Source organism: Vespa mandarinia, chromosome 10, assembly GCF_050613455.1.
Source record: "Vespa mandarinia isolate Hongniang chromosome 10, ASM5061345v1, whole genome shotgun sequence".
Taxonomy (NCBI): domain Eukaryota; kingdom Metazoa; phylum Arthropoda; class Insecta; order Hymenoptera; family Vespidae; genus Vespa; species Vespa mandarinia.
This window is the reverse complement of record NC_140819.1, coordinates 6,811,679-6,836,092: the sequence shown is the minus strand read 5'-3', so window position 1 is coordinate 6,836,092 and position 24,414 is coordinate 6,811,679. Positions and strand designations below refer to the sequence as shown.

The 24,414-nt window shown below is 26.7% G+C and overlaps 6 protein-coding genes across 15 annotated transcripts; 3 read left to right on the top strand and 3 right to left on the bottom strand.

The window, feature by feature from the left end:
• Positions 1-449: 449 nt before the first annotated feature.
• On the top strand, positions 450-4,987 carry LOC118445531 (uncharacterized). 3 transcript variants are annotated; one of them, XM_035875177.2, is made up of 14 exons: positions 450-640; positions 1,086-1,260; positions 1,406-1,581; positions 1,978-2,099; positions 2,186-2,299; positions 2,413-2,575; positions 2,658-2,888; positions 2,983-3,093; positions 3,189-3,304; positions 3,382-3,513; positions 3,593-3,760; positions 4,029-4,120; positions 4,244-4,362; positions 4,606-4,987. In XM_035875177.2, exons 1-14 carry the CDS (start codon positions 460-462, stop codon positions 4,803-4,805), a joined length of 2,100 nt encoding a protein of 699 aa, XP_035731070.1. In that variant the 5' UTR covers positions 450-459; the 3' UTR covers positions 4,806-4,987. The 3 variants fall into 3 exon arrangements, with proteins under 3 accessions (XP_035731070.1, XP_035731069.1, XP_035731071.1); XM_035875176.2 differs by having other exon boundaries at positions 3,171-3,304; XM_035875178.2 differs by lacking the exon at positions 4,244-4,362 and having other exon boundaries at positions 3,171-3,304; positions 4,606-4,744.
• Positions 4,988-5,410: 423 nt separating this feature from the next.
• Positions 5,411-7,270, bottom strand: SmB (small ribonucleoprotein particle protein SmB). 2 transcript variants are annotated; one of them, XM_085659655.1, is made up of 5 exons: positions 7,068-7,270; positions 6,299-6,833; positions 6,133-6,210; positions 5,791-5,850; positions 5,411-5,643 (listed from the first exon to the last, which is right to left on the bottom strand). In XM_085659655.1, the coding sequence occupies exons 1-4, from the start codon at positions 7,068-7,070 to the stop codon at positions 5,843-5,845; spliced, it is 624 nt and encodes a 207-aa protein (XP_085515781.1). In that variant the 5' UTR covers positions 7,071-7,270; the 3' UTR covers positions 5,411-5,643; positions 5,791-5,842. The 2 variants fall into 2 exon arrangements, with proteins under 2 accessions (XP_085515781.1, XP_035731086.1); XM_035875193.2 differs by lacking the exons at positions 5,411-5,643; positions 5,791-5,850 and having other exon boundaries at positions 6,080-6,210.
• A 1,525-nt stretch (positions 7,271-8,795) lies between these two features.
• LOC118445534 (uncharacterized) lies at positions 8,796-10,783 on the top strand. Its single transcript, XM_085659686.1, has 7 exons — positions 8,796-8,894; positions 8,997-9,013; positions 9,128-9,309; positions 9,421-9,478; positions 9,566-10,028; positions 10,115-10,282; positions 10,389-10,783. The coding sequence occupies exons 1-7, from the start codon at positions 8,860-8,862 to the stop codon at positions 10,522-10,524; spliced, it is 1,059 nt and encodes a 352-aa protein (XP_085515812.1). The 5' UTR covers positions 8,796-8,859; the 3' UTR covers positions 10,525-10,783.
• A 484-nt stretch (positions 10,784-11,267) lies between these two features.
• Smyd5 (SET and MYND domain containing, class 5) lies at positions 11,268-13,491 on the bottom strand. Of its 2 annotated transcripts, XM_035875189.2 has the most exons (7): positions 13,351-13,491; positions 13,042-13,192; positions 12,658-12,814; positions 12,522-12,582; positions 12,089-12,404; positions 11,831-12,008; positions 11,268-11,751 (listed from the first exon to the last, which is right to left on the bottom strand). In XM_035875189.2, the coding sequence occupies exons 2-7, from the start codon at positions 13,084-13,086 to the stop codon at positions 11,441-11,443; spliced, it is 1,068 nt and encodes a 355-aa protein (XP_035731082.1). In that variant the 5' UTR covers positions 13,087-13,192; positions 13,351-13,491; the 3' UTR covers positions 11,268-11,440. The 2 variants fall into 2 exon arrangements, with proteins under 2 accessions (XP_035731082.1, XP_035731081.1); XM_035875188.2 differs by having other exon boundaries at positions 12,522-12,814.
• Positions 13,366-22,491, top strand: hfp (Poly(U)-binding-splicing factor hfp). 6 transcript variants are annotated; one of them, XM_035875181.2, is made up of 13 exons: positions 13,411-13,501; positions 13,971-14,025; positions 14,341-14,515; positions 15,391-15,454; positions 15,630-15,679; positions 16,516-16,581; positions 16,806-16,966; positions 18,349-18,407; positions 19,383-19,596; positions 20,145-20,631; positions 20,720-20,931; positions 21,015-21,411; positions 21,484-22,490. In XM_035875181.2, the coding sequence occupies exons 7-13, from the start codon at positions 16,910-16,912 to the stop codon at positions 21,591-21,593; spliced, it is 1,536 nt and encodes a 511-aa protein (XP_035731074.1). In that variant the 5' UTR covers positions 13,411-13,501; positions 13,971-14,025; positions 14,341-14,515; positions 15,391-15,454; positions 15,630-15,679; positions 16,516-16,581; positions 16,806-16,909; the 3' UTR covers positions 21,594-22,490. The 6 variants fall into 6 exon arrangements, with proteins under 6 accessions (XP_035731073.1, XP_035731072.1, XP_035731074.1 ...); XM_035875185.2 differs by lacking the exons at positions 15,391-15,454; positions 15,630-15,679; XM_035875180.2 differs by lacking the exons at positions 14,341-14,515; positions 15,391-15,454; positions 15,630-15,679; positions 18,349-18,407 and adding an exon at positions 17,590-17,636 and having other exon boundaries at positions 13,366-13,501; positions 21,484-22,491.
• LOC118445536 (NADH dehydrogenase [ubiquinone] 1 alpha subcomplex assembly factor 2) lies at positions 22,476-24,346 on the bottom strand. Its single transcript, XM_035875194.2, has 2 exons — positions 23,998-24,346; positions 22,476-23,022 (listed from the first exon to the last, which is right to left on the bottom strand). Exon 2 carries the CDS (start codon positions 23,013-23,015, stop codon positions 22,557-22,559), a length of 459 nt encoding a protein of 152 aa, XP_035731087.1. The 5' UTR covers positions 23,016-23,022; positions 23,998-24,346; the 3' UTR covers positions 22,476-22,556.
• Positions 24,347-24,414: the final 68 nt, after the last annotated feature.

The following is a 24,414-nucleotide window of genomic DNA, read 5'->3' as shown; positions in this document are numbered from 1 at the left end:
TGTATGTATATATATATATATTTTTATGAAATCATTTTTAGGTTTGATTAAATAAAATGAAGTAATTATTTCTTTTTTATTTATTCAAATTATATTATCGAAAAATTGACGTTGTAAACGCATTTATAAGTGATGCTGGGTAAAATTTTAACGTAAAGCAATGATGGCGCCATCTGTAAATTCTTAGGTCAGATATTGAACTAATTTAATGCCGCCAACTTTGTATCTAAATTTGTTGACCTTATTTTTTTACATTAATTAATGGTACTATAATGTTCGCATATAATTCTAAAATTGTTTACAATAAATTAATTTTTATGCTTGATAACGCGCTTAATAATATTTAAATAAGGAAAGAATATTTCTTAAAAAATTGTCGTGACATTGGTTTACTGCCAATCTTCAAGAAAACTCAAATGATATATCCCTAGTATCGTAAATTCTAAATCTCTATGTGTAATGATAATAATAATACGTGAAAGCTTCAATGATTCTGTCAGCGAAGTACAAAATGTAGAAAATGTATTTGAATTGTTTAAAAAGTGTAATATAAACTACAGCAATATGGATAACAGAGTTTTGCGATCGGTACGACGTGAAATGACACGGGATGAGTGTAGAAAATGTTTACGCTATCTAGGTAAGATTACAATAAAAATAACTATTTCTTTAATAAGTAATATAATTATTAGAGCTCGTTGTGTGTATTTTATCTTTGCATAATTTTTCCTTCAATGAATATGCATTATTACCTTATTTTTTCCTCAACTCATTCTTTTTTTGCTTTACCTTCAACATTAAATGGCTTAATAAAGTTAATATGATAGAATTTAATGTGATAGAATTTAATTTAATTTTATTTTTGAAGAATTTTTCTCTATAATACATGTATTCTACTACATGTACTATATGTTATATCTGACCTTACATATTAATTACACATCATTAATTTAACATCAGTAATATTATTATGGCATTGAATTTCATATATTTCAATGATAAGAATTATAGAATTATTTCTAGCATTTATAATGTATTAAATAGTAAAAGAACATAATGATTCCATGAAATTTTTCATTATATAGAATTAGATGCTTATGGGAATATGGTATCAGTCTTGCGTGCTCAAGGACCTTTAACTAGTAACAAACAAAGATTGCTGCAAGAACTTACTAAAATTCTTCATATTTCTAATGAAAGGCATCGTGCAGAAGTACGTAGAGCTGTTAATGATGAAAAACTCACGATGATAGCTGAGCAGTATGTATCTATTTATTCTAATTTGTAGTATGTGTGTGTATAATATATATATATATACACATACATACATATATATATTAATATATATGTATATATATACATATATTAGTAATATAATATATATAATATATTTAATATAAAACAGGTTAAATGGACCAAATACTGCTATAGACTGGATCATGGAAGGCCGTCGTTCAACTCCACTTTTACCTAGATTGAAAGCAAGAAATGCTTTTACAATGTTAGCAAACAGTCTATCGCTTGCAACTTCGCGTGCTAATGACAATTGTCCGATCGAAGAAAACAAGGAGAAAGAAAAAGGTGATTTATTATTTTGAATGGACTGATGAAAGATCTTTAATGAAAGATTTAATATGAAGCCTACTCCACTTAGAATTGCTACCTCAAATAATTTTTTTGTTTAACAGTTTATAGAAAATCTTTTATCTCAAGATTATATGATCTTGGGGTGGTGATGTAGTTATGGATACATTTTTGTTCTATCCATTTTATTTTGGTGAAGCCATTAAGTTGACCTTCCTTTGTTTAATATAATGCTACTTCTTTTTGTTATGAAAATTGTAAAGAAGTCGTAATTGCATACAACCATAAAAAACTGGTCAGTTGTTAGTTTTTCTGTGTAATATTATTTGGAGTGACTTTTGAGTATATTTTTTTCAATACCTTATTAACCTCTAAATGTTCATCTTAAATTAGATATACTAGATGAATCCAAGAAATGTTTCAAAATCGAAAAAAAATCAACAATTGAAGCAGGATCATGTAATGCTCAAGCAACCATCAACCGCAGAAAAAGGTCAATACACGAAGCAAATAAGGTATTTATTAGATTTATAATTATATTTTATAAATATTTCTTATATTTATAATGACAATAACAAAATGAAAATCATATTATTTCTAGGTACTAAATATTGACATGGATCAAGAAAGAAGGCCTATAAAAATCAAATACCAAGATATTCAGCAAGTAAACACTACCAAGCAAGATCTTTCCTCGTTCTCACCGCCACATAAGGTTTTTTATTTTATAAATTTTGATCTAAATTTTTTACAAGCAATCTGCAATTATTTACATATTTAAACTTAATTCATTGACATAGATATAAAATATCATATGTAATTACCTAGGTCTTGGTGTTATCTTCTAATTCATTGGAGACATTGAACCATGCTAATGAGAATGAAACATCGATTGAAACTAATATGGAGCAAAGTGAAACAACTATTACATCACATCAAGGTGTTACTGTTATCCCCTTATCTATGACATGTGCAGGATCTAGTCGAATAGGTATAAAAATAATTCTTTTCTTTATTAAATAATCTTCCTTCATATATTTTATTTAATATTTATTTATCTTTTATTATGATAGCACCTTCTAAGGATGTACTGTCAGAGAGTACAAATACTTTGGTATCAGTTCATTCAACTATGAACTGTAGTACCAAAGTTACAACATGTGCAACTAATTCCACCAAGAACAAAGATAAAACAACAGTACAAAATAAGCATAATACAAAATTATCGATGAATACTGAAACATTAGATAGTTTACCACACAGAAATAATGATACACAATTAAAAAATCAAGATGTACAATTAGGTGATATGTCGTTTTTTGATAATTATTTATATGTATATATATATATATATTTTTTTTTTATGATATTTATGATGATTTTATATTTATATTATAGCTCTAACTTCAAAACCTGAAGTAATAAATTCCAGTTCTTATGTAAAAAATGTACCTTCGACAGTCCAATCTAATGTAAAAACTGTTTCATCTATTAAATCTGCTATATCAAGTATGTATTTGCAACATTTAAAAATATTATATGTATATTTTGCTATTTTTTGTTTTAAGCAATATAATTTTTTATAGCTTATCCACGATTTGCAGCTCCTGGAACTATGGTATCAAGCGGTCCTGGGCCACCTAGTGTTAAATCTGTTGTAACAACTTTAGCATGTAAAAAACTGCCAGTTGCGATAATCAATCAATCTACTGCTAAAATGGTATCTATCGAAATAATTGCGAATATCGAAATATATTTGATATATGTATACTATATATGTTTATACTTATTTTACAGTGTGTGACACTAAATTCTGATAAAACTGTAAATATAACTAATCATCCTAATACAAAATTAACAACTAAGACTAATGTAATAGTAATACAAAAAGGAAGTAACAAAGGCATAATGTTGTCTCATGCAGGCAAGGTATTTTATCTTATTGATAAAATCTTTAATATCTTTTATAATAATTATATAACAAAATTAACAATTTATTATTTTCTAGGAAGTATTAGGCAAAGTAATAATGGGAGGAAAGAAAATATCCGTTGCTAACCAACAGAATCCAAATACTATTAACATTTTGCCAAATTCTATTAATTTAGATAATGGCAGTCAAGCGTCAACAATGTTAACAGCTACGCATGTAGATACTATAAAAACAAATATAAAGGTAAATTATTTTGATATTTATTCTTATGTTTTGCATTAAAAATATAGTTTTCTTTTTCCATATAAATTCTATTTACATAAAACTTGTCGTAAGACATTGTTCATATGCCCTTTGCAGGAACAAAAGTAAACTATGTATATACAGCACCGTAGCACCTCTCCCTTTTATTAAATAATAATAGTTGTTATAAATAATCCAGTATTTCTCCACTATACTGAATTTATTCAATAAAATTGCAATATAGAGTATAAGTAGTCGCTTATTACAGGAAGGAGATAGCAATGAAGTGCATTTAAAAGATACTGGATCTTCTTTGAAACCTAACAGTTCGATTACTACATTAGAAGAAACAGTATGTAGGTAAGAATAAAATCGTAATTAATTGAGAAAAATACAGAATACATTATATAATTTTTTGTTGATCAAATTTTTTTTTTATTTTTTTTTTTTATTTTTTTTTATTTCTTTTTTTTTTTGTGATAGAAAATCTATAGAAGTCTGCAAAAAAATTCATTCCCAAGTAGAAAATACTATGGATCTTACAAAACTTAAAAGTAACGAAGAAGACCGTATAAATCATAAGCAATTTGCAGATATGCAAGGTATGCTGTAATATTGAATGAATTTTTTTATTATGATTCATTACGTTATTATTTCCTTAACAAAATTTCAGAATCATTGATATGCTATTGTAAAAAATTGTTCTTTTATTCATATTGTAATATACCTTTAATTATTTTATATAAGTTGCTTGTATTTATAATTATACTTTATAATAAATTTTTATATATTTTTGGAGAATATTTATACTAGATTCAAAAAAATACATGTTATCTTGTGTTCAGATAATTCTTCAAATAATCTACAGAGAGAAGATTCGATGTGCGGTATGGAAATCAACACCAATATATTTGAAAATGGATTCCAATCGACTGACATTAATTTAGAAAATTTTGAGTGCCTGGTTGAAAATGGTGATCATATCCCAGAAGATAAAAATAATTCAATATCTGTTACTTATGAAACAAACCCGAGTGATTCGTAGTAGTAGATTAAAATCTAAAAAATACATTTTTTCAATGCTATAATAAAAAAAAGGCTCATGATGATTTATAGTTTCAAAAACATACATTTTATATAAGAATATATATATGTTCAATTCGTAAAATATTTTAATACTTAAAAAAATGTAATGTATATATATCGTACTTTCAGTCCAGTAATTGTTAGAACATATGTGTGTGTGTGTCTATATATATATATATATGTATATATATATATATATATATATATATATATATATATATTTATATATACACACATTGTTTTTTAAATATTCAAATAAATTATTAATCATAAAACAAACTAATTATAAAATAAGATCAAGTAAAAAATTGGACTGATTTTTTATAGCAAAAAGAAATAAGCGCAAATAATTGTAAACAAAATTATTGTAATTATGCAAAACTATTGTGAATTGCAGTAGCTTTTTTTTTATACAAAAGAGTGACACTCAAGTGCACGGATCAAAATATTTATATCTTATAATATAGTATATTCAATGTTCATTAATATACATCAGTTTCTTAGTGTAATTATTATTATTATTATTATTATTATTATTATTATTATTATTATATCATTATTATTATTATAAAAACAAATTGGTTGTGATTATTTTATATAATTGTAATGGATACAAAATGATCTAAAAACACACATGAACATACACAGGTTTTTAAAAGTAATCATATATTTCATATTCACATAATTGTATCAGATGAAGTACCATTCTTGTGTGTGTGATCTTAATAGTACATCTTATATAAAATTTTGGTTGTAAGAACCTGCCATATGCCATGCATAAAATTATAGCAGCAGTGCTGTAAAAATAGTGTAAAGTGTAAATATGAAATTTGAAAAAAATGATATATAACAAAAAAATTAAAATACTTCGTAAAAATAAAGCAAACTATAAATAAGAAAATGTAACAAAAGATGATGATATACATCCTGAAACATCTTTTTACCTTCCTGAAACATTGTAGCACTCTGGAATGTCCATCCTCAATTATCATAACATCAATATGCTGAAAAAGTTAGATTCTTTGAATATGTACCTTATATTATATCTGAAAATAATTTACTAACTAATTCTGTAATATTAGGAATAATTAAGAAAATTATTAAGTAAACTATATCATTTGTACAAGATTACAAATACCACAGTAAACATAGCATACACGTACATATACATACATATATTACAAAAGATGGTTTTATTATTACTAGTGATGACAAAAAATACAGTTAATAATGTACAAAGTATCATTATTAATATGGACGTGGAGGCGGACCTCCACGCATCATACCGGGTGGTGGACCACGCATTCCTGGTGGTCCCATTGGTGGGCCGCCTCTCCCCATGGGTGGCATTCCAGGTGGCATTCCTATAATAAAATATATAGTACGTTCTATTCTCTTGAAAGTCTCTAAACAAACATAAGATGAATAAATTAAATTAAACTATTATCTTACCCATCATTCCTGGTGGTGGTCCCATCATACCAGGCGGTGGTCCACTTACAGGCATACGTGGAGGACCACCTGGATGCATTTGTGGTGGTGCTGATACTTGACCTCTACCACCAGGTGTCATTATTTGTTGTGATGGACCACCAATGCCCCTAACAGGTCCTTGTAAGCCTGCCGGTACTCCTGCAATACTTGCAGGCATGCCACGACCAGCAGGTCGTCCAATACCAGGACCTGGTGCAGCACCTGGAATAGGTACTCTAGGCAATCCTTCCTCCGGAGGTGGAGGACCTTCTACAGTTAAAGAAACAATATTTTCTCCTCTTAAAAGTACAAAGCCTAAAACACGCTTTTGTTCTGTTTCTGGTTGTTTTGTATTCTTTGGCTTAATTTTGCGAAATTCTTCGCAATCTCCAAGTATAAGATTCATATGCTTATCGAATGCCTTAAATGTCCCTATAAAGGTTCTCGAATCCTGAAGAATGATTCTGACCCTATAATTAATGTGCTGAAGCATTTTATTATTTTTGCCGATAGTCTGAAAAATACAATGGATTAATATACACTATAAAATATAAAAATACAATATATAAATGTATATATATATATATACGTAAATATAAATACACACACATATATCATTTGTATAATAATAAAACCTGGTTAATAAAGCATCTATTTTATAAGAATAGTAAAGTATATAAATAAAAATAATTATAACGGGCAATACTGCTGCAAAACGAAATACTATTACTTAACCTATATTCCTTACCATTTTGTCGGTTTTCAAGTAATCACAATATTATATTATCACTTTACACTCTCTTTTTTAATAAACACGTAATAAAATAAAATCTTAAATTAATTCATGAACTTATGTAAAAGACAACTGAAATAATCAAAAGAAAGCATACAATTCAATTCTCTTAGGAAATTTCAGAAACCGGAAACAAAAGAGCGGCGATTTGGTTTAAAGCAAGAAAAAATACCTAGATAGCGCTATAATTAGAAATATCCAACGCCCTCTGTTATCGATAAAATAAATTCAGCTCTCTTACAGAAGAAACTACATCATTATCTACAGAAGTTGAAAGATTGGAACTTTCAAAAATTTGTTTATATGCACGTAGATAGATATGGGAGAAACTCGTGCTTGAGAGACAAAGGAAGTACATACAATTTTTTATAAATGTACGTCACTAAATTTATGTGCATGTACAAGAAGAATGTGCACGTAAAAGAAAATGAGCGAGGTTTTTTTGTCGTCTGAAAAACACATTGAAAAAAAAAATTTTCCAAGAAATAATATAGATCAGTGGATCAATTTATATAGATTAATAGAGAAAGAAAAAATAGGTTAAGTCGTTTCTCCCTCGATTATATTTTATATACATGTATATATATATATATATATATATATGTACGCGCTTATGCAACGTCGTGTAAAAATGTAACAAGCGAATATTTTTATCATCCTTAATCTTGAAAACAGATATCTCACGTAATAAATTATATAGATTGTAATATTTCTTTTTGGAATTTATGTAGATCAATAGTGTCCGAGTAAGGGAGGATAAAATCTTTTTTTTTTCTCGTCATATTCCAGTTTATTGCTTTTTCATTCTAGGTTGAAATTATAAATGAAATATTAAATTCATTTTAATTTTAACTTAAAATTGTTGGTTACATGTAATATCGATCAAAACAAACGATAAATTGATTTTTATAAATATCGAAACTGTCTTTTTTTGTCTTCGATAATTTTAGAATTTCGATAATTTTAGAATTATTTAAACAATTTGAAACGTACGCCGATTATAACTAATAATATTTAAACAATAACGAATACATTCAAACATTTTGTAGTAAAATATAAATAAATAATATTTAAATCTTAAAATTCATAAAAAATTATAAAATAAATATTTCCTCATTATTTCTCTTAAAATATTTTATAAATAGTTTTTTGTTTATATTTTGATTTTTAAACATTTTTAGGCAGGAAATGAAATAATGTGACGTCATGTATTCTTTCGAGAGGGAATTCTTCCAGCAAGAATAATACTATATATTACGAACGCTATATAACGTGTCACTAATCCCTACGTATTTTATTGTAGTGTGCAAAAATAATGAAAGCAAGACAAATTTTGTACAAAACAATTTAAGAAGAAGGTTCCATTAAGTAAAATATTACGACTTATTCAAATAGTGAATATTGTGAACTAATATTGTTTTTTTTCCCTAGCAATAAATCCAAATAAGAATGGTCAGTGCTTCCTATAACAAGAAAATTTTTAATTCAAGCTCATATGCATATATTATCTTAAAAATTTTTAATAAATAATTCGTTTGTAATTTTTACATTCAAAACTGAAATATATACATATTATTATCTTTTTTTTTTCTTTATTAATAATTTTTATTTTTCTATTTCCATGAAAACTAATTGACCAATCACAAAAGAGAATATAGTGATTTAATTCTTCCATTTTTGGCCTCTAAATTTACACACATATTCTAGTATTTACATGTTTGTGGTTAAATGCAATATATGATAGTCCATGGAATTGTCCAGTTTATGTTATGTAGTTGATGAGTATGTTTGTATATAATATTGTCAAAATAGTGACAATGTTGTGAAATAAAATATAAATTTTATATCTTTTTATTATTAATAAACATTTGTATTGCTATTTAGTTACATAATGTCAACAGGTTAGTATAAATGTAATTATAAATTATTGCATTTTCATTTTAATTTATTAAACTTTAAAATATTACTATAAACATTGAAGAGGTTTACATGAGAAGTTAATATTTAAATTACAGGAAATTCAAGAAAACAACGGATCGTGAATGTTCTCCGTAAATTTAAATTTGAAGAATTAGAAAATGCTGTATTACCAGTTTTTCCAGAAACTACGTGGAATCATGTGAGGTCCCAATTGATAAAACATCATGAAAATTTTACAACTGCAAATGTTGCTGCTATTTTAGAAGAAATAATAAATGTAATTTTTATTGACATATTTTTAATCATTTTTATTTAGTTATATATAAATATATCTACATTATTATATTTTTTGTTAAACATTATACTTTTTCAATATTTATTTTTAAAGGATACTAAAATACAAGAGAAAGTATTAAGACAACGATTAATGAAATTAGAATTAATTGGTAAATCTTATGGTTTTTTTTTGTTTTTTCCTTATTCATTTCCTTATGAATCATTTTAATTTTTTGTTATTTTTGATTATTTTTTAGACATAAGTAGACATAAACGAAAGCATTGGTATACTTACAGTGTATCAGGCTCTAATAATGAACCTCTTCACATTGGGACTGGAGATTTTAAACAAAGTGTAAAGGAAAAACTTGATAGACAAAAATTATTGTCTACAAAAATAGAAGTCGATGCCATAGTTTTTAATGGTATCATGTATTTAAGTATAAAATATATAAAGAGAAATAATGTAAAAGTCCCAGCAAATTATTTTGCTTTATTCTTGGACCAAAAGTATTTATTTTCTGCCAAAAAAAATCCCCCAAACATCTTTATAGATGCAATAACTCATAGTATGGGCTATAATAAACACAAAAGCATTGATTTAAGAGGTAAAGATCTTATGTCTTTAATGAGATTACTTCGACTACGAATACAAGGCGCTTTAAGTGCAGCAGATATCATAAATAAAACAACGTACCAAGATGCTCAACCTATGATCAGGTAATATATTTATTTATATTTTAAAAATACTATTGTATTCTCAGAATTTTAATATTAAATTAATATTATTATTACCTATATTTTAGAGATACAGGTATTGATTATACACAAGAAAGACAAAGGAGAAATTTTACAGAAAATTGTTTTGGTGTAAATCCACCAACATTAGATACACTCGTTGTTAGGGGACCAAATAGTTCTATTAGTGATAGAGAAATAGCATCACGATTAACAAATGATATTATTCAAGTAGGGTAAGTCTATATAAAAATATAAATTTTATTAATGATTGTCTTATATATAAAATATGTCTATTTAACAATTAAATAATATTAAAATATTAAAATATATTTTTTTAAGGTGGGAGTTTCGTAGCGAAGATGTAATTATGTTTTTAACAACTTTATTTGAAAGAGGAATACTTCTTGCTCCTTTACCTCCTTATATTTCTAATCTTATGTCAATGGGAAGGAATGAGTTGACTCTTGAAGAGTAACAATTTTGTAATATTTAGAAAAAATAAATGATATTCATAATATTACTTTATAATATATCATTTTCAATTACAATGCTGTAAAATTTAAAAATACAAAAGAAATAAAATATTATAAGCTGTATAAATATAATATAACAAAATAACAAATAATTTTTAATAAGTTGTAAAAATATAAAAAAAATAGTATTTAAACTTAATACTGAATGACAAATCTCAGACAGTTCGACAGTTTGACAGATTGTATAAAATTATAATTAATACTGACAACGCAAATTATTCATAATATCATTGTTTTAATCATTTATAAATTATTTATCATTATAACATTTAAATCTTTTTTCACATTATACCAAAAAATATTTTATACAAGTAAAGTTTATTTTTATCACAATTTATATATTTATCATAAAAATTACAAATGAACATACAAAAGATAATGATATAAAAGAATAAAATATCATTATTTGTTTTTTAACTTTTGCTTTTCTAAAAACGTCTGAATTTAGCCAACAAAATTTTGCTTGTATCAAGTATTCTATTAGTGAATGTAGCACATCTTGACAAGTGTATGATATTAATTTAGTGAAATGTAGAACATTTAAAATAAATTTGTGCTAATAAATGAAGCTATAGATAACTAGAAATTTTATCTTTATTTTTTAATTTATTTTAAGAATACATTCATACATTTTTATTATTTTAGAAATTAATATTCTTTTATTAATATAATCTATGATTCATCGTCATTATTAATTTGATATTAAAGTCGATTTAAATGTAAAAATGAGTGGTATGTACTATTTATATGTTACAGTGGGTTGATTATTTGCAGATGTTAATGACTTAAATAATTTTAAAGCACCATATACGTGTTAGAAAATAATATTTTCATATCAATTATATTAATATATTATAATTACATATATTCATTATCATCAGATGTTTCATCAGGATCTCCAGCCTCTGATTGACATTTTTCACAAGAACAAATAAACAAGTAGTAAGATTTTAAAGCTTTTTGTCTAGAATGTCTACTTCTAAGTTCACAATCTTCAAGATAACTTATACAAATCTCTTCTCCAGGTTGAATATCACGAGTAGCTTTTAATACTAAGACATTATTTGAATAAGGGAACTCAACATCTGCATTTGATAAACAGCTATGATTTATTTTAGATTGAAGGACATAGAGGCCAGAACCTTCATTATTCAGAAATGAACCAACCACTGAGGAAAAATAATATTATATTACAATTTATAATGCTTAAGTTTAATAGAAGAGAAATATAATTTTTATTTTACATACCTTCTTTCATATCATCATAAAGTCTATTAATGAATTTATTAATGTGTATTTTTTCATCTTTAGGTAATTTTAAAACATTAACATTCCCCACCCATTGAGCAAATGCATTTGTTCCAATTCCTTGACCATTAGTACCTACTAAAGCTAACAAACTTCTAAAACCTTCTGGCGTAAACCACTGTACACAAAAAAAAAATAAAACTTAAAATGAAATAGTATTTTAATATTATTTATATACAAATAATAATTATTACACACATTCGATGTATAATCATTATTTAATGCCTTCTGTAACATCTGTCTTAATAAATCAATTTGTCCAATAAACTTTTCACCTAATAAATTGTGTGCTATTTCATCAGTGTCATTTACAGTACGATGACAAAATTGAGAAAAAGTTTGCAAAATATCTTCTTGATTAGAAGTTTGTATAACAATAGCAATCATTCTAGCTAATAACATTATTGTTGCTGTTTCAGGTGGATAATGCATTTGTTTCCATATTTCATTTAATTGTACCAATGGATGATCTTCATTTTTATCCCTTGTTTGTAAACATAATATTTTATGATATCTGAAAAACTATGCACATGTTATACCAATTTAATTAAAAATCAAAAATAATTGATAATTATTTTATATACCAAATTATAATTATTATTATATATAAATAATGTAAAAATGTAATTACCTTTCCATTGCTTCATTTTGACATTCATTGCTACAATATTTTGTTCCACAGGCAGAACATTCTGTAATCAAATTCTTTTCCGTTTTACAACATTCCATATACGGAAGAATTATATCTGGTTTAGCAGTTAACCTACGAGCAGTTTCTTCTGCATTTTCTAAAGGTTTCAAGCAATTGTCGCATGCCAAATATCCATATTCTGCATTCCAAGGAAATTGACAACACACTATTGGTTTTTCTTCAAATATTATACTACCTTTTTTATATGCACGTGTGGCAAAAAGACCTTTTCCCTTTTTTATTTCATGAAAATATTACAAATTGTTGATAAACAGGAATGTATTGAATTTATTTTCATCATATAAATTATTTATTATATATTTTCAATATATATATATATATATATATATATATATATATGTATGTGTATATATATATATATATATATATATAAATATACGAAAATGAAAATTGATTATTAAACAAAATTACGAGATAATGGAAAAATATTGTCTTTTACCTTTTCATTATCGATTATTCTCACTTGAAAACCGTCTGTATCCATGATAGTATAATTTCTTATCAATTATTTCTTATTTTTCTATGTTTTAAGTTCTAACCCATAAACGCATGTCTTCTCCATTGGAAAAGTGATACGTAAGTCAAGTTGTCTTTGAAAAAGATTTCATAAAAGAATTATATATGAGCGATAATAATAAACATAGATAATTATTTATAATATTATTTATAAATTATAAAATTTATATGACCATAATTACTTATAATAAAAGATATTTAATAGTTTGAACTTTAAAATAGGATAGCTTACATGTATCTTCCTTGTGCAACTTCCGTAGAGAACAGAGCTTCGGGTGTGAGCCAGTTGATCAGTATCGCGTGCGATTTTTTAGTGTAGCGGAGTCAAAAGTACATTTTATTTCTCTAGATTGAAAAGGATAATGAACGGAACAATGGCCATGGTAAATATGCGATTAAATTTAGTTACATGTAATATAATGTTTTGGTAATAGAAAGAAAAAGTGAAGTATCGAACAACTATGGCCGTTACAAAAGAGTTTAGATTTCCCACATATCCTCGATCTTAGAAGATTTACGAATAATTTGATCACATCAGAATTTTTATTTCTTTTTTTTTTTTGTCATACATAAATATGTATATTATTTATGTATAAATATTTAATTTATACGTTGAAATACCTAACGATTTATGTTTGTATTAGTAATCTTTTCACGATATTAATCTGTTCCATCTTTATAATGCTCCTTGCTTTTACGTTAGTCTAATAGATTATAATTATCTTTGTGATATATATATATATATTTATTTGAATTAATTTATTTGTGCATTAAAATGTATTGCATATTGATAAACAAGATAAATATATATTAAAAAAAGATTAATTCTTATATTTTTATTTGTTTGTCCAGGCACCAACTTCACAAAATAATATGGAACCACCAAGCAAGAAGTCTAGAGTTGAAGGTATATTGCTAAAGCAGCCAAATAGCTGTATCTGCATAATCACTAAGAAATCGTACACATATATGTATGTGTGGAAAACGTGGTATATACACAAACGACAGGAGGTGTAATTTTTAAACAAAAAGGGAATGACGAAGGAAAATACTTTGATCACATTTACTTAGGGCAATCAGGTGCTAGCTTTCTCTTAAATGCTGGCAAATTGTAGCAGTCAAGTGGTCTATTGCAGTTTCAGAATAAATTTTGATAGGTTAGGGTTCTAGATGATCGTTGGCCCTGAATAAAACTAATGTATGGTTGTCCTTCTGTTCTGAGATGTTACAGCGGAGAGACAGTACAGAATCTGTGGCCTACGACTGAGCTGTGATCATGAGCGTGCGCCAAACAAAGAAAGAGAACGCTACATTCGTTGAACAGAACAGATCAGAGTTTTGCAAACTCCCACTCACACAGCATCAATCGAGTACCATATGATGCATACTTTAGATAGGTCAGCATATTAGGGTAGTCCTTTCTATGATCCTAATTACGAGTCTCATATATCTCCATGAAGTCAAATATATATAAATATCATGCTTAATAATGTTGGTGTTATAGATATAATCATACTGTTTTAAATGTTTCTATATCTATGACACTAAGAATTAGAAAGAAGTCAGATCTTATGTAGATGAAGTGGAATTAGAAAATAATACATGCATAAAACGATAGAACCATATAGAGTAATAAAAGTAATATCTTAATTTTATATTTTTGTTATATGAATACTATTAAAATATTACGAATAGAAAGGGTTGATGCGTATCTAAGAGACTTGTAATTAAGATGAGCAATGGCGATATTTGTCTCTCTGAAGATGTTTATTAAATGATATAAATTTATTAAAACAGGAAATTTAAAAGGTAAGTTCATGAGGTTGAGAAGATATATATCATGATCAGGGTGATTAGAAAATTAGGAAAAGACTTCAACAGTCTAAATGAAAGATATATTCAGTCAGGCTATAAGATTATTATATATGTTTCATTTAGTTACACACACACAATATACTTTTATAATTCTATATTAATAATACTAAGCCTAAGTGCTAATAGTATTATTTAAATTCATAAAAATTTTTATAGGATGTATAATTGTCTTAAATATTCTTAACTTTCTAAAATAATGATCGTATATTTATTTAGTTTTTTCATATCTGTCTGAAAACAGAACATACTTAATGCTATAGCCGTTATTCATATCTACAATCGCCATTGCTATACAAAAAGGTTAGGATTAATTGCGAGATAGGTTGGACGAGGCAAAATCTAAGAAAATGGCGCAGAAAATGCACTGAGAGTGTTCTCCTTTGCTTTGTGCTTGCAGATATGTGCATCGCCTCAATCTCGGATAATTTGCGCGCAACCGTCATTGCTCAGCCCAGAATACGGTTAGCTGTAAATCAAACAATTGAACAAAGTTAACAATCTTAATTCACGAAATTGCAAATTAAAAAAAAAAAAAAAAAGAAAATAAAAAAAAAAAAAGAAAAAAAGCAAAAAAAAAAAAGAAAGAACGGAGAAATCTTAACAAAACGTTTCAACGTGTTCTGATTTCTGTTTCAGAGACTAGCAGACCAAATTGGTTATGATCGTATAAAACGAAAGTATCTAATGTAATTATAAGTGGTTTGATGTTTTGAGGCTGATATTTAAATTAGCAATTAAAATTATTCAAACTTCAATTGAATTTGGCTTGTGAAATATTTTTAAAAAGTTTACATTAAAATAACTTCTACTTACATTTTTATAGACTATTATACAATTACTGCAAAAGATTTCATGACTGATTTAAAAACTATACAGTGCACTTTCATTTTTTCTGATAGTTAGGCGAAGAAGGAGAATTCTGTTTCTCCATTCTTAATGCATCTGTGTATATATATGCATATATATACACACATATTAAAAAAAAAAACACTATTTTAAACAGTTGTTGTATTGCGTATATTTTGACTATTTTAATTCTTTTGAACTTACAGTTTGGAGGAAGATCCTATGGCGGGAATTGCTGTACAATATTATTACTTATTATGGTTCCTTTAGTTAATTGTGATGTTAAACAGAACTTAATAGAAGACTACTTTGAATGTCTTAATTAGTTCAATTGTTATAAAACAGTAACTTCACAATATTTTACATAAAGATATCTGAGACTTTTGAGCTACCACAAATTTATCTATTATTATTTTCAAAATCAACTAATAGTTTTTAATAATATGGTTAATATAATAATATAAAAATTGAAATATTAAAAATAAAACTGACAAAAATTTATTTCACAAAGTTAGAATATAAAAATTAAAATTTGACTATTAAGATAATACCTCTACCTTCACAAAAATATGAACGGTATATTGGTGTCTCATAAATGTGCAATGTGATGGTGGAAGTAAAGACAATAAGTATCCATGATAGTTTAATTTTTTTCTAATACCAAATTTTTTTGTAGGGAACGCAACAGACTTCTTGCCAGGCCCTATATATGACCTTAATCAAATAGGTCAAGTTGTAGCCGGTATGTATATAGTCATGATATGAAATAAAATTTTAATTGCTTTGAATGATGTGAACAAAATTTGTGACATTTTATTTTCAATCATTTCAACTAAAGTTATATTGAAATGATAAAATATTAGTGGACTTATAGCTGATAAGATCTGAAATAATTTTGTAATCTGAATTAATTTATAATCAATTAAAATACAATTTGTAATATAGTTTTTAATATATTATGCTTAGGTCCTGGTGCAAAGTACCTTACATTACCTGGCATCTTAGGTGCAGGACTACCGAAAATTACATCTGAACAGCAAGATACAGTGAATAGAGCGAAGAAATATGCTATGGAACAAAGCATCAAGATGGTTCTCATGAAACAAACATTAGCTCATCAACAGCAGGTAATTCTTTTCTATAAGACTAATAAGCTTTACTCGCCTAACATGTATTTTATATTCAATTGTGCATTCTTATATTGAAGAAAGTATAATGTATTATAATAAAGATAAGAGAAAAATCTAGAAAAATCCTTTATAAAAATTGATGTAGAAGTTAAGTATCTTGTTGTTAATATATTTTATAATAATTTGCATAATGGCACTTTATCATATATATTATTTTTTAAGAATATTTGACATAATATTAAATATAGAATGCACAGTGGAATAAATTTAACATATACACTTATAGAGTCAGAAACAATTTTGGGTCTCTTTTATGAATTTTTATTTACTATTGAATGTTCAAAAATAATACATGTAAATATATAATGTTGTTTCCTCTATTTAGCTCTTTGCCAATGTTACGAAATTAAAGAACAAAGATTATTTAGTATGTATAATTTAGTTTTGCAATTCATATTTGTCCTTATAAAATTAGCTCGCCCCGCCGAGTCATAATAAATTTCTGCTATTATTATTATATTTTACCTGTGTTCGTTAAACATGCGAGTAAAGTGAATCATAAGAAATTAAAGACGAACACTGGAACCTCACTCTGATCGGTTGATTTTTTCTCCCCGCAGAAGAATAAGTTGGTCCTGCGGCAGCAAGTTTTATTGCTAATGTGCAGGTTAGTGTCAACCAAGTCAAGACAGAAATAATACGAATCCGCCTAACGATCAAACACTCCTAAACGTTTCCCTGAGTTGCTACCATATGAGAAGGTTAGATATCTTGAAATAGTAGTCGGCGGGAGCAGAGCTGTACCAGCGCGAGGAGGACATGTTTTTGAGCATGAATCTGTGGATGATTTCAGAAAGTTAATAAATATACCCTTCTGAGCTCAACTATTTTTTCTTTTATAGCATTTATATATTTCATTTATTATATAAAATATAATTTGACTATTTAATTTGTTCATTTTAAATTACTAAATCATTTTTATTGTAATATCAATTAATAAGTGATCTTTATGAGATGGGAAATTATATATTTTTAGCATCATACATCAATTGTTCTAATTTTTTCTTTTAAAGATATATATTTTTCATGTTTTTTTTTTTTTTTTTTTTTTTTTTTTTTTTTTTTTTTTTTAATTGCACTATAGTATTTCTACAACACACAAATTCTTTAGTGTGTAATTTGTAATTTTAATAAACTTTATTCATTTATTATGATACAATTATATATAAAATGCCCAATGCATATACAAAAGGAGTAGTAGTTGAGCAAAGAAGTTAGAGTGGTAAAAGAGCTTGGGGGATATTTGAAATGTGATTGAAAGATGGTGTATGTAAGGGGGAGGGATATCAATAGAAGGCCTATGGTCCTTTGTGTTGCAGCAAATGGCTAGTCAACGGAATCAGGTGCAGAGACAGCAGGCTCTCGCCCTCATGTGCAGGTTTGTTTGTTCTTTGCCTTAGCCCTCCAAATTTTGTCCTCAAACCTGGCCATCGTAGTTCAAGATATCACATCCAACATTTTCAGTTACTGTTGCATCTTATGCTCAGATAAATACTCATAGTTTTGTTAAAAGAAAACTATTAATATTTAACGTTAATTAAAAGCTTTTATAACATTAACAATGATTAGTTAAGTTTTATATTTGCTCACTTTGATCTTATATCATTTCATAAATATTATGATTCAGTATAAGATTAGAATTTGTTATATATAAATGCGTGCGTACATTTACAACAATATACACATATTCGCCCATACATACACACCACATATTTCATTTTACTATTATTATACATATTAAATCATAAAGCAATTCTGTTCATTGTGTTAGCATGCTAGGAAATGTACATTTCATTTCCTGCCGATTAGTTTCAAACTATACAAGTTATTATACATAAACATAATGAGTTTATACATTTTTTTTTTATTGTATATAGATTTTATACTAGTATACACAATAATTTTATTGCTTGGATTTAAAAAATAATATAATCATCATTTAATATTTTTTATATTTTATTATTTTCCAGAAAGCATTACAAATATTTAAAAAAACTGTTCAAATTTATACAGCATATCAACGTAACAGTTTATTATAATCAATGCATCCTTAAAATAATTTATTTTTAAATTACAATATTAATTTTTTTTTTATATGTTTAATTTGCTGTATGAATTTGTTCTTTTAAAGAATCAGAAAATATTTCTTTAGTCTAATGGATAGAGTAAGAAAAATTTGTTTCATAAATACCTTCATTAAGAGATATATTAAAAATAAGCTTAATAACAAAAGATAAAAAAAAAAATAGAATTAATATTAATTATATATTACAATTAGATATGATAAAATTATAGTATTACATTTTATTTTATTTATAAATTGTAAACTAATATATTATTCGTATATAAACAGGGTGTATGTAGGCAGTATCAGCTTCGAATTGAAAGAGGACACAATCAGACAAGCATTTTTACCCTTTGGACCAATCAAGTCTATCAACATGTCTTGGGATCCTGTTACGCAGAAACATAAAGGATTTGCATTCGTCGAATATGAGATACCTGAAGCTGCACAACTTGCTTTAGAACAAATGAATGGTGTCATGATTGGTGGACGCAACATCAAGGTAGCGGGACGTACCTATATAACGAATTTCCTGTCCCCCAGCAATCCTATCATCCCGCCGGAGGTCGGCAAATTTTTATTTTGTTTCACAAATTATAATCGATTGAACTGCATCGTTATATTAGAATGCCGTTCGATCGAAATCCTAATATATTGGTCTGTCTTATTTTTTTTTCTTTTCCACTTCATTCATATTTGACATATTTAGATGACAAAGAAATTTTAATATATTTTACTCCATATATAAACATATATAAAACTCCTTTATATTCCTCTTCTTTATTCCTCTTAATTAATTATTCTTATAATTAAAAATAATTTATTCATCTTTAAAATTTTGATTTTCTAAATAATAGTTTTATCGTTAATAGCATATCCTTCATATCCGTTTTTTATATAATATTGATAAATAAAAAACTTCAGACTCTTTTTGAAGCAATATGAATATATTTATTTTTACAATTAAAATTTTTTATATAAAAGTATATGTATGATATTATGTTATAACACATATCATCGAATATATTTGTATTTATTGATATTTTTCAGGTAGTGGGAAGACCATCCAATATGCCTCAAGCTCAATCAGTAATTGATGAAATTACAGAAGAAAGCAAACATTACAATCGTATTTATATTGCATCTATACATCATGATTTGACGGAAGATGATATAAAATCTGTCTTCGAAGCTTTTGGACCTATCACATATTGTAAATTAGCACAAGGAAGTTCACCACATAGGCATAAAGGCTATGGCTTTATTGAATATGAAACAATGCAAGCAGCTTTAGAAGCAATAGCATCTATGAATTTGTTTGACTTGGGTGGACAGTATCTAAGGGTTGGTAGAGCTATTACTCCACCGAATGCTTTGATGGGACCACCAAGTGGAACTAGTATGATGCCAACAGCTGCCGCAGTAGCTGCTGCTGCAGCTACAGCAAAAATACAAGCTATGGATGCAGTAGCTAGCAATGCTGTAGCACTTGGATTAACCAAACTTGGAGCAACTGCACCACCAATCTTGAATCAAGGTATTTATACGATATTTATTATATTTACATACATTAGGGTTGTAATTTATTTTCATTTCGATTTATTTTCTTTCGTGATTCATTATAGCTTTACCAGGAATAGTACGACCAACGATTGCACCCGCAACAATAATGGCACCACCAACTGTCGCAACTGTTGCACCAGTTATACCGCCTCCGGGTATTGCCATACCACAGACCTTAACACGCCCACCTGCAATTATACAACCAATTCCTGGACAACCAGTTATTATACCACCTCGAGCTGTTGTTGCTCCCGCCATTGTAGGAACTCCAGTCGTACGTTTTTTTTTCTTTTTTCATGAATATCATGTAATATATTATCTAATTGAAAAAATTCATTAATTACTATTTATTTATAGATACCAGTAGTTACAACAACAGCAAATTCTGATATTATGAGACGAGCGCAAGAACAAGCTGCACATCAGAAACAACAAGAAGAATTACAAAAAAAATTATTAGAAGAAACGGAACCACAAACATTGCAACAGCAAGAAAATATGTCTATTAAAGGACAGAGTGCTCGACATCTCGTCATGCAAAAACTTATGCGTAAAGTAGAGTCTCGTGTTGTCATTCTACGAAATATGGTAGCTCCTGAAGATATCGATGAGAGTCTAAAAGAAGAAATTCAAGACGAATGCTCTAAATTTGGTGTTGTTGAACGTGTCATTATTTATAATGAGCGACAATCTGAAGATGACGAAGATGCTGAAGTTATTGTGAAAATTTTTGTCGAATTTTCACAAATGAGCGGTAAGATAATTTCTTTTAATATTATTATATTATTATTATATATCATAATATAATAATATATGTTTATTATAGAAGCCGAACGAGCAAGAGATTCTTTAAACGGTCGTTATTTTGGTGGTAGATTGGTGAAAGGAGAGTTATATGATCAAGCTTTATTTGATAATAGTGATTTTTCTGGTTGATGAGTGCACCCTCCATTATACATTTATATATTAAATTTCATCAATTTCTACCACATGGAAGAATTTGTATTTGATGTTGACTGATAGTTTGTATTTGAACAAACTTCGGGATATTATTTATTACAAGCTCTCACAATTATCAATTGAGTGTCGCATTGATATTCAAAGCAGATACAATTGATTTGTCATTTTAATATCTTGAGAAGTAAGGTTCATTTCATGAGTTCACAATACCTGATAATATAAGTAATAGTATACTAAAAACATTGGAGTTCATTATTGAGAGTAAAGTTTCCTTGTTAAAGAGACTAATTAAACTACGGTTTAATATAAACTTATAGAACATAAATAGATTTCTGTAATAATCAGACAAAATCCATGATTTTTTTTTTTATTATTTCATTTTACTTAAAATTAAAATTAAAATCTATTGCAATAGTATTATGCAAAAATAAAAATTGTGTTAACTTGACGAACACTGAACAAAAATACATTCATAAGCACTTGAATTTTGTAGTTGTAAAGTACAAGTTATCGTAGTATCAGAATTTTTCTATTCGAGTTGATTTATTTACGAAAATATTCTGGAAAAGATCAAAGCGTATTTCTTTTTATATAACATCAACTATTTGTAAATTGAACGTCTTGCAGGTGTAGCGCCAAAATTTATGATCTTTTTTTTTTTCGTCCTAAAATGACTGACTTATAGATGAAGAAAATATATGTAAATAGATGATAGAGAATAATAATAAATTGTTTTACACATAGTATTCCTGTAAAATCAATAGTGCACACAACAATTTTCAAAATGGAAAAAAAACTAATACTACAAGATGTATATATTATGAAGGTTTTATTGACTACAAATATAAAGGATGTGTTATAGTCATAACACGATAAGCGTATATTACTCTTTTATTTTTTATTTACCTACATATATTTATTATATAATTTAATAATAAGTTATTTTAGTTTTAATTTAGGTTTTAATTCGTTATTACTCGTAGAATTATACTCCTCATAGATGGGAAAGCTTTCATATCCACGTTTTTCAACAGGTACATTAGTTTTCTTTGAAGTTGCTAATTCTTTATTAGAAGTTTCTAATTTAGTTGCATTTATTTTTTTAGTCATTTGAATTTTATAATTTGTCTCAATTTCTAAGAAAGTTGGTGGTTCCTTTCTACGATATCTTAACCAAGCTTCCCATTCTGCAGGTATTTCTTGTTCAAAATTATTGTTTATAGCTTTAAAATATCGAGCAGGTTTCTTTTTTATAAATGTGGATAAATTTGGTACTTCATAATATTTAGTTCCGAAATAATCTTCTCCCATCAACTTTGGTCTACTAACATTAGGTCTGATTGATGCTAAAAAATCTCTAAATATCATTTGGAATAGACCACGTTGCCTTCCAGACATCTTGTTTCTATATGTAAAATAAATAAATTGAAATCATTTTAATTTATAATATTATTAAATAATAATATAAAAATTTTATATATCGAAAAATTTTAGATACAACTTTGCAATTCTCATTATTACAAATTACATAACCTATAACTTCATATTATTATATTAATATTCATAAAATTATATTATTTCGTAAGTATTTATTTTTTTTTTTGTTTTATTTCTTGTAAAATATGATTAATTTGTTGTAAACAAACAAAAGAACGATAATTACAATATGACACATAAATCACTTGATACTAGTACTAAATACTAAAATTATGTTTCGACAAGCAACATTAAAATATATATTTATGAATGTACGACAGTAATTACAGCCATCTTTTTTAATTTCAATATTTGAGCAAACAATATAAGTGCAAATTTTTTATTGTCATTTGATTTAATTATTAAAAACAAGAGATTTCTCTTACTACTGCTTGATGGATTTCATCAATTTATCGTTAAATTTTTATGTAAAGAGCGTTGATTTTTAGAGAAAAAAAAAAACCAGAAAAAAAAATACAAAAGAACTAGATGTATAAATCAAAGATCAAGTTTTAAATTAGTTTTCTAATAATAGTAATTTCTAAATAATAATATCTATCGTATAACAATAATAACAACATTAAAATACAACAGTAAATTAATGTACTTAATATTATTATACCAAATAAAAATTAATCTTATAAAAAGAACAAAAAGAAAAAATAAAATAAAATAAAATAAAATGCATCTCAAAGAAATAAAAATAATTTTCTTTGGCTAAAAGCAATACGCAGATTAAGGCTTAAAATATCTAATGAGATTAGAGGTTCATATAGGGCTTCGATGGGAACGACATTCACAAACATCGATATTCCGTAATTCAATAAACTGTATTCTCTCGGTAAGTAATTCAATAAATTAAATTCAAAAAACTAAATTCATAGAAATGCTTCATTTTCATTACTTGTAAAGTTTCGGGTATCCAACGATCCGTTTATCTTGGTTAAAAGATCTTTTCACCAATCGTTTTAAAAATCACACGCGACAAAGAGAAGGAATTAGAGAAGAAACGTGAAGTTCGATTCGGAAAATCGTGAAAATCGTAATAGTTATCGAAAAGTTATTTCGATTAATCGTTCGATTACGAGTCGCTAACGTCAGATTTAAAGATAAAAAAGACGTCATATATACATATATACACACACACACACACAATATATATATTTATATATGTATGCATATATATATATATAGTTTTTCTAGGCGATGATTATACCGGGGGGATGAAAAGATTTGTCGCATTGCGAATGCAAAAAAAGACACGAAGAGAGAAGAGATTGGAGGGGGGAGCGCGTGGAACGGTGCCGCCCTTGCCGATTGG

Bases quoted from the DNA above. Each gene is read 5' to 3' on its own strand.
- hfp (XM_035875179.2), top strand. From the start codon at position 13,481: ATGAACGGAACAATGGCCATG. The intron at 16,582-16,805 runs GTATGTATATAG...TATTATGCTTAG, and splicing joins AATAGGTCAAGTTGTAGCCG to GTCCTGGTGCAAAGTACCTT. The intron at 21,412-21,483 runs GTAAGATAATTT...TGTTTATTATAG, and splicing joins CGAATTTTCACAAATGAGCG to AAGCCGAACGAGCAAGAGAT.
- LOC118445531 (XM_035875176.2), top strand. From the start codon at position 460: ATGATAATAATAATACGTGAAAGCTTCAATGATTCTGTCAGCGAAGTA. The intron at 2,576-2,657 runs GTATAAAAATAA...TTATTATGATAG, and splicing joins TGCAGGATCTAGTCGAATAG to CACCTTCTAAGGATGTACTG. The intron at 2,889-2,982 runs GTGATATGTCGT...TTTATATTATAG, and splicing joins AAATCAAGATGTACAATTAG to CTCTAACTTCAAAACCTGAA.
- LOC118445536 (XM_035875194.2), bottom strand. From the start codon at position 23,015: ATGTCTGGAAGGCAACGTGGTCTATTCCAAATGATATTTAGAGATTTT.
- SmB (XM_035875193.2), bottom strand. The intron at 6,211-6,298 runs GTAAGATAATAG...ATTTTATTATAG, and splicing joins ACCACCACCAGGAATGATGG to GAATGCCACCTGGAATGCCA.
- Smyd5 (XM_035875188.2), bottom strand. From the start codon at position 13,086: ATGGATACAGACGGTTTTCAAGTGAGAATAATCGATAATGAAAAG. The intron at 12,009-12,088 runs GTGTGTAATAAT...TTTTGTGTACAG, and splicing joins ATAATGATTATACATCGAAT to TGGTTTACGCCAGAAGGTTT. The intron at 11,752-11,830 runs GTATGTAAAATA...ATTTTTCCTCAG, and splicing joins TTATGATGATATGAAAGAAG to TGGTTGGTTCATTTCTGAAT.
- LOC118445534 (XM_085659686.1), top strand. From the start codon at position 8,860: ATGGAATTGTCCAGTTTATGTTATGTAGTTGATGA. The intron at 9,310-9,420 runs GTAATTTTTATT...TTATTTTTAAAG, and splicing joins TTTTAGAAGAAATAATAAAT to GATACTAAAATACAAGAGAA. The intron at 10,283-10,388 runs GTAAGTCTATAT...TATTTTTTTAAG, and splicing joins AATGATATTATTCAAGTAGG to GTGGGAGTTTCGTAGCGAAG.